The sequence below is a fragment of the Orycteropus afer genome, unplaced genomic scaffold (genome assembly GCF_000298275.1).
Source record: "Orycteropus afer afer isolate SDZICR_OR568_19922 unplaced genomic scaffold, OryAfe1.0 scaffold00082, whole genome shotgun sequence".
Lineage (NCBI taxonomy): Eukaryota > Metazoa > Chordata > Mammalia > Tubulidentata > Orycteropodidae > Orycteropus > Orycteropus afer.
The window spans coordinates 6,982,665-6,991,145 of NW_006921669.1; the positions used below are offsets into that span (position 1 = coordinate 6,982,665).

An 8,481-nucleotide genomic window follows, 5' to 3' on the forward strand; every position below is an offset into this window, starting at 1 on the left:
TGCCATCGAGTCAATTCTGACTTTTGGGTTTCCGAGGCGGTAAATCGTTATAGAAGGAGATTGATTGCCCCATCTTCCTTCCATGGAGCAGCTGGTGGGTTTGAACCACCAACCTTCCAGTTAATACTCAGATGCCTTAGGAACCATGCCACCAGAGCTGACGATGGTACTGCTCATATTTAATCAGACAGTAGTCATATGGTCTGCTGTGCCAGAAATGACAAACTGAAAAGGAATGACATTGCTTTCATCATCAAAAAGAACATTTCAAGATGTATCCTGAAGTACAACACTGTCAGTGACAGGATAACATCCATATGCCTACGGGGGAGATCCTGTAGGACAGTAGAACTGCCGCAGAGGGTTTCCAAGGCTGTAAATCTTTATGGAAGCAGAGTGCCTCATCCTTCTCTCAACAAGGAAGACAAGTTAATATGACTGTTATTCAAATTTATGCCTTAACCACTAATGCCAAAGATGAAGAAACTGAAGATTTTTATCAACTTCCGCATGCTAAAATCGATCTAACATGCTATCAAGATGCATTGATAATTACTGGTGGTTGGAATGCAAAAGTTGGAAACAAAGAAGGATCAGCAGTTGGAAAATATGGCCTTGGAACTTGGGTGAACCACCCTAAAAGGGCTTATGGTCACAAATAACTGTCTTGAAAAATAAAGTTAATTTGTTTTCTCATGTAACTGCAAGTGCAGAGGAAGGGTGGCCTGGTCTAGAAGTTCACCATGTCTTCAGGACTGAGGTTTCATTTCTCTGTCATTCTTTCAACTCTGCTGTCCTACATTGGTCAGCATCCTTCTTATTAGGCTGGCTTCCCACATGGAAACAAAATGGCTGCAACAGATACAGGCCTTACATCTACACACCACCCTGTCCTGATGGCCCAGCACTCCAGGCAAAGGTTCTGACATTCTATTGAACTCAACTAAGTCACATCCCTACTCCTCATCCAATCACCGTGGAATGTAGGATATGGAATGCACTAACCATCTTAGCCTAGGTCACAGCTCTACCCTTGTAACCAGAGGTAGCGTCGGGTATTTAGAATAGAGAAATAAACATGGCCAACATAGGTCTGCTGTGCACAGGCAGCAGAGGGCTTAGCTGGGCTTACAGAAGCATTATGTGTGATACCATCATTCATCCATACACAGTGGCACTGGGTCCAGCTGGAAGAAGCCCCTGATTCTTCAGTGAAAAGTGTTACGATCAAGTAGGACATAAAGGAATCCCAGCTTTGGAAAACCAGGAGGCAAAAACCTTATTCTTAAGGAAAGGAAAGAAAATGTAATCAGCTTCATCTTACATTGGCCACTGGACTACATTAATAGAGTTTCGTTTGACTTGGCTAGATAATGCCTCTAAATCTCATTGACAGTACAGATTCCTACTGAGTCCAGATGAATCCCCAGGGCAGTCCTCCGTGTGATGACTCAGGGCTCCAGGCAGTGGCAACGGTAACTGATTAGCCAATAAGCAAGGTGAGCACGTGCCTACATGTGCTTCCTTACTAACCGGCAGTGAGCAATTTCACATTTTTTCCATCACATCAAAGATTCTGCTTCTAGGCATGGCTGGCATCTGTCTCTCTCCCAAACCCACAGCACCTTCCTACAGAATCAAAGCCTCTTCTCAAATTTACAGTCCCTGACAGGGGTGGAGCACCCCCGTAAGCAAGGTAAGTGCGGGTTTACCGCTACAGATTAGTAAGTAGCACAAGTAAGTCCGTGCTTATCTTGCTTATTGGGTAATCTGCCCCTGAGTAGGGGTCTACACTGCCTAGGACATGTCGTTGTTGTTCCTGGTTGCCTTCGAGTTGGCCCTTGACTCATGGTGACCCCAGGAACAGTGGACTGAAACGTTGCTCAGTCCTGAGCCACCTCCAGGCTCAGTGGCAGATCAGACTGTTGTGCTCCCCAAGATTTTCATTCAGAAAGTAGGTCACCAGGGCTCTCCCAGTCCGCCTTAGTCTACAAGCTCCGCTGATACATGTTGAGCATTCACGGGCCTCCACTGACAGTCAGCATTGGCTGGGAATCGAACTCAGATTTCCCACAGGGAGGGCAGAGAATTCGACCACTGAACCACCAGTACAGCCCCTGGAACTTGTTACTGTTTGGTGCTGTTGAGTAGCAAGGGAAGGAGAGTCCAGCACTAGCAGTTTAATGGCTCCACCCGGAAGTGACACCCAGCACTATTGCTCACATTTCATTGGCCAGAGCAAGTTACATGGCCACGCCTATCAGCAAGGGGCAAGTCAGTGCAGTCTGTGCCTAGAAGGACTGGAGAAGGCCAGCGATGGTGATGGCTGCCACAGTGGAATTCCTGACTCCTGGAACCAGCGCAGAGAGTTTTGCCAGGTGCGGCTCCTGCCTCCTTCGCTTTACCCAGTCTTCTCGGATTCCGGCTGCCACACGCAGTAGCTTGTTTCCAGAGGGGGAGGAGACTGGCAATGGAAAGATTAGCCACTCCCTGGGTCCCACACGGGGATCAGTATGTTCAATAGTACTTTGTGAGTTCAGCCTCAAAGTAAATGGTTAATTCATCTTGTATCAACAGCACTGTGATTCATAATGTAAACCTGGAGGATCCTTGATGTTTCGGGCCCACATTCCTTTTAATTTGGCTCTGCATTCTTTTAAAGTCACAGTGTGCTCACTTAATAGAATGCAGCATGCAAATGCACAAGTTTTGCCTGGAGGCAATTTAGCCTGGCTGTTTCGATGGATGTCGTCTTTCAAGTGTATATTCTTTCTTAAATTATTTACTGGGTAAACACACTTTGCATTTTCAAAAAGGAGATTAAGACTGCTTGCTGCACCCCTGCTTGAACATAAAGCTCCCCCCTTGCCCAAAGTGAGAAAGAAGTTGCTTTGGGTTGTCCCCAAGTTCTTTCTGGGGCTCAGTAGCTGGGGAATCCCCTTCCTGCCTCATTTTTCTGGTTCACTCCGAACTCTGCTCCTTCCTGCCTTGCCTATCTCAAGCAATATGGGCTGGCAGCCCCCGGCAGTGACTGTCCTCTAGTTTTCCTCACATGCGACCCACCAGTACCAGCCTTTGTTCCCCTTCCAAAGTGTCTCAGCCCTGTCCACTCAGAGGCCCCAGCAGCTCACTTTCCTGGTCATTAAACCGAGTCCTCTGCTGCTTTGTTGATTCAGATTTCTGACAGTCCGTTGTGTTACTGAGTAGAATGGTTCCGTAGAGTTTTCTCGGCTATAATCTTTACTGTAAAGTGGAGGGTCAGTGGAAAACAGAAAGCCCCTCACAAAGATGGTTTAACGCAGTGGCTATGACAACGGGCCCAAACATGGAAACGATTGTGGAGATGGCGCAGGACCAGGCATGTTTCCTTCTGTTACATGTTAAGACGCTATAGCGTAGAGCATCCTCGCCACCTCACAACAGTCTTGATGGACTCAAACAGCCAGGACTTTCTTCCGTGGAGCTGCTGGGTGGGTTCGAACTGGCAGCCCATTTGCATGTCTCAGGGAGCCATTCTGGTCCTTACAGGGACTGTCTCTGCCCAACACCTTTGAGATTCGAAGTTGGGTTGATGGTCTGACCAGAGTCAAGCTCACTTTCAACCCCTCTTGTTCCAGCTCTTTTTTGCCCCTTGATCTCTTTCATCCCAAGTATCTGCCAGCCTTTTGAGGAGTCCCTGTCCAGTGCAAGCAGTTAACTCACTCAGCTGCTAATGGACGGGTTAGAGGGTCCTCGAAAGAAAGACCTGTGATCTACGTCCGGAAAGCCAACCACTGAAAGCTAGTACAGCGCAGTTCTCCTCTGACACTCAGAGTCGGCTCCGTAGCCAATGGCTTGGCTTTTGGTTTGAAAGCAAAGGCCAGCCTGTGGCTGGCGCTCTAGAGGTGACTCCTGCCTTGTCCACACAGCTAAGTCCTCAGAAGCTGGAGAGGGGCCTGCGAGGGCAAGCAGCTGGCTCTGTGCACACCTGACGGAGGGCATGGAAGGTTTGGTCTTGCCGAACCCCTGAGAGGCAGCACTGAGGTGCAGCCGTTTGGGGGCCAGGGGCCGGGTGTGTGCTCAGTAAATTAAACACACAAGCTGTGAGGGAAGATCGGGGGTAGTGCATTGCTCGTTGGCTGGAAATGAGGGAAGCCTAATTGGGAAGGCAGGCAAGGGTTGAGGGTTTGATTCCTGTGTATTCATTTTTCAACCTTGTCTCAGATTAAACAAGTAACACCCACAGTTAATCCTTTGTAAATTAGCATCAGGGATGCCTGGGGGCCCTCAACCCACAGATAAAGTGGTTGTCAACCAAGCTGCAAGAGACACATTACCATGTATTACTTAAGGCATGATTTGAAAGCGTTTTCATGCTTTTAATCTGTTTCACTGCTGAGTTTCAATTTTGCTGATTTCCTTTGCAGGTCTGAGGAGGGGGATGATAGTAAACAGAGACATTGACAGAGACTTGGGCCAGAGGAGTATGGAGGGAGTGTCATGAAGACTTCTGCCCCTTCCAGGGAAAAGGGGGAGAAATCTGTTTGGGTTTTAAATTGAGCCACCAAGTAGCACCAATCAGTGTTCATAATTAGCTTCACTTTAATGAGCCATGATGGTCCATTTTTATTTATGTATTTTGGGGGACAGAGAATCTTCCTACCTTCGGAGTAAATACGGCCTGTTAAATCGGAATTAGCTGTCATCGCAGAAGAATTAATGTGGGGGCACAGCCTTTCTAGTGGGGAAGGGAAGAAATAAACGAGACAGATCTTAGCTGAGCCTCCCGTGATAAATGAGAACGAAGCGGCCCATTCATCTCCTGCGAGGAAAGTGGACACAGGCACTGACGCGGTTTTGCGGAAGACGTGTCAGCAAATGTGGTCATTTTGTAACCTGTCAGGAGGAGAGGGGGCTAGTCCTTTTAGGGGGCCACAAGGGAGTGGGTTTGTCTGATGTGACAGCTCCCATCCATCCATGTAGGTTGGGGGGGCCGGTGAGGAGTCAGAGAGGGAGCTGCGAATGTGGAGGAACTAGACTAAAACTGCAATACGATGCCATCATCCTTCCAGGAAATAAGCTCCTGCAGAAGCGAGAAAAGATGACGAAGAACCTGCAAAGATGTATTTTAAGATGTATTTTATGATGAAGATGCAAACTAGCCAGCAATTCCACTCCTGGGGATATACCCAAAACTTGAAAGCAAGGACTCCAACAGATGCTCACGCCCCAGTGTTCACCATTCAGTACCTAAAAGGTGGAAGCAACACACATGTCCATCAACAGACGAATGATTAGACAAAATGCATACAGTAGTACTATGTAAGGAGATAGTATTCATCCATAAAAAGAAACGACGTTCTGATCCATGCTACGACCTGGATAAACCTTGAAAACATCATGCTGAGTGAAATAAGTTAGACAAGAAGGGGTCAATATAAGGAGCTCTGGTGACACAGTGGTTAGTAGTCAAAGGCATCTGACTGCTAACCAGAAGGTTGGTAGTTCAAACCCACCAGCTCCTCCATGGAAGAAAGATGCGGCAATCTGCTTCTGTAAGGATTTGCCACCTTAGAAGCCCAATGAGGATTGCTATGAGTCGGAATTGACGCAATGGCAGTGGGTTTGTTGTGTTATTGGTTGATCCCAGTTAGGTGAAATATCTGGAGTAGTGAAATGCACAGAGACCATAGTTCATCAGTGGCTACCAAGGGGTGGGGGAGGCGGGAAGGTGGCGTTACTGTTTCAGGGGTATTGGCCTTATATTAAGGTTGATGAAGGATATGGAAACAGATAGTGTTGGTGGTTGCATGGCATGGTGAATGGCATTCATACCACTAAAGTGTTGTTGTTGTTGTTGTTGTTATGTGCCGTCGAGTCGGACCCGACTCATAGCGACCCCTCCTTGGGTTTCCGAGGCAGTATCACTACGGAAGTAGATTGCCCCATCTTCCTTCCGAGGAGTGGCTGGTGGGTTTGAACCGCCAGACTTCTGGTGTACACACAGAAATAATGGAAATGGAAAGTGTTTTGTTATATAACTTTTACCACAATACAGTTTTTTAAATAACAAAAAAAAAATACAAAGGAGGGTGGAGTCTTTGTTAAACCAGCATCCTGGCTTAATCCCATCTTGTTCTTTCCTCTGGAAGACCCCTGTCCAATGTTCTGTCTCCAGTAAGGCAGCAGGTCTTTTTCTGCTTGGTACTTGGAGGGTGGCTGCATTGGGCTCTAGCTGGATGGAGACCGGCTCGGCTGCCAGCCACTCTACTTGTGTGTGGTTCTCTGAGAGCAGTGAGCGTGGCTGAGGCTGTTTGACCTGGGTTCCCTTTGAAAGTCTCAACAAAGCCTTATGATGTTCAGCCTCTTCCCAGAATGAGGTGACAAATTATGAAACGGCTTCAGGAGACGCGGTCTGCAGGCATCCTGAATGCCTGCCTCCATTGTGGTTCTGAGTTCTCAGGACCCATCAGCTTTTCGCAGAGCCAGAACCCAGGGGGTTAGGGACCCAGCGGGGAGGGCCACCCGCAAATGCTGAGGCAGCACCCGGGGCTTTGTATTAGATCTCATTGCCATCTTTTTGCTACGGAGCAAACGTGATATTTCCTCCTGGCGTAAGCGAGCGTGAGCCAATGGTGACAGATGATGGTTTTGCAGCCTAAACTGCAAGTTTGAACACTTGCTTCTTAATCCCATCCTTTTCTTCCTGATTCTTGCTTTTACTTTTCCCTGGGTATTTTTTGTACAGGTAAGTACCTTACTGACATGTGTTTCCTTGGAGTCTCTCGCTTTAATAGGAAATGCTGCCAAAAATGAGCCTCGTCTCACATTTTAAATTAAAAAGAAGCTCACATGGGGCCCTTGATCACTTAAGAGACTGCATGGTTCTTAGAGCCTAGAAAGCCATTTGATTCACTCTGCTTGGCGATAAGCATTTCTCTCAGTGCGACACGGCAACACCCAGTCATTCCTTTCCTTTCCTCCTGCCTCTTTGGAGAACCAAAAAGCTGCCTGTTCTCACGTCTTTCCCTCTTTCCTTCTCTCTGTCTCTCTCTTATACACATGCACACACACACACATCTCTCTCTCTCACATCTCTTTCACGTCTCTCTCTCACACACATCTCTCTCTCTCACATCTCTTTGACGTCTCTCTCTCACACACATCTCTCTCTCTCACACACACACACTCTCGCCCCAGGCTCCTCATCCCCACTGCGCCACGCGCGTTTGATTGGCCGCCTGATCTTGGATGATCTTCAGCAGATGCTCTCTGGTTTATCTGTGTAATCTTTCCTCTCCCTCTGCTCTCCCCTAGAATCATCCAGAACCGCATTCTGGTGGCCATCCTGGCAGTCATCGTGGTCATCACCATCCTGATGGCGATTACTTTTTCTGTCAGAAGACACTGATGTATCTGCTGCCCCTTGATAAACAGCAACAACAGCTTGTTCTGCGTAATTAAGACAAAATGGTCACATGAATCACTCTTCTGCACTGACAGGCCCTGTGACCCTCCCTCCCTCACCACTGCGTGTGCAGCAGAAGCACAAAGAGTGTAAAAAATGTTTCTATTCCTGTTTGCATGTGGGTTGATTTCCTCTTTTAGGTTTGTCTTCACCCAGATTTGCTCTTTATATAGGGGAAGGGAAGTGTTTATTTGGCTTTTGGTCATTTCATCAACTGGCCAAAAGAGCCCCTGTGACATACCTCCTTGCACTGTGGACATGTTAGAGGTCACAGTTTGGGAGTGGGCACAGTGAGTCAGTCACAGAGCTTCTGATGGGTGGCTGGCTGGCTGTCACACACTTCTTGTCACTGGCTTGCCCTTCTGTGATGTCCGAGGATACCAGTGCAGAGAAAAGCAGGGTCTAGAGCCAGTGAACTGCTCCAGCAAACAGGCCAGCTTCCTATCCAGGCATGATGAGTGGAGCCAACTGCCTGAGTGGTTTCATTGTAAAGGTGGGTATTTAATGTCACTTGTGCAGGAAATTGACTTAGCACTTTCCCTGTTTTCAGTTGCCTCCTAGTTTTATTTTTTACCCAAGAATATTTTTGCTGGGCCCGCCTAATGTCCACTTTTCGTAACTTTGATTACTGGCTACAAGAAATATTCCCTTGCCTTCCAAAAATCCCACACTCCCCAGAATTGCTGGCAAAGTGAGCCCTGGCCCAGTATTTAATTGTGACCTCGTCTTCCCTGACCTGTGTCAGCATCTCTGTATCCTTTCGGTTTTAATATTTGCACTGCCAAAAGCAGCCCTCATACATGCAAAAGGTCTGACAAGGTTCTCTCCACATCCATTCCGGTATGTAAAGAGAACATGAATATTTCAGCGAGAGCAAGAACATGACTGTCAGTGTGAAACTTCAAATGTGATTATAAGTATAGTAGAGTCCTATAGAATGATCTGCTAGAAATAAACTTTATGGAAAATGTTCACTAACCTTCTTGAAAAGATTAAGGGATTGCTGAGTATTTAAAAAAAAAAAAAAAAGGATG

General features: G+C 47.2%; 1 protein-coding gene across 1 annotated transcript in view; it reads left to right on the forward strand.

The window, feature by feature from the left end:
- Nucleotides 1-7,390, forward strand: part of VTI1A (vesicle transport through interaction with t-SNAREs 1A) — a 440,444-nt gene extending 433,054 nt beyond the window's left edge. The window contains exon 9 of the mRNA XM_042781041.1: nucleotides 7,297-7,390. Coding sequence (XP_042636975.1) covers nucleotides 7,297-7,390 — 94 coding nt within the window. The remainder of the gene's footprint in view (nucleotides 1-7,296) is intronic.
- Nucleotides 7,391-8,481: the final 1,091 nt, after the last annotated feature.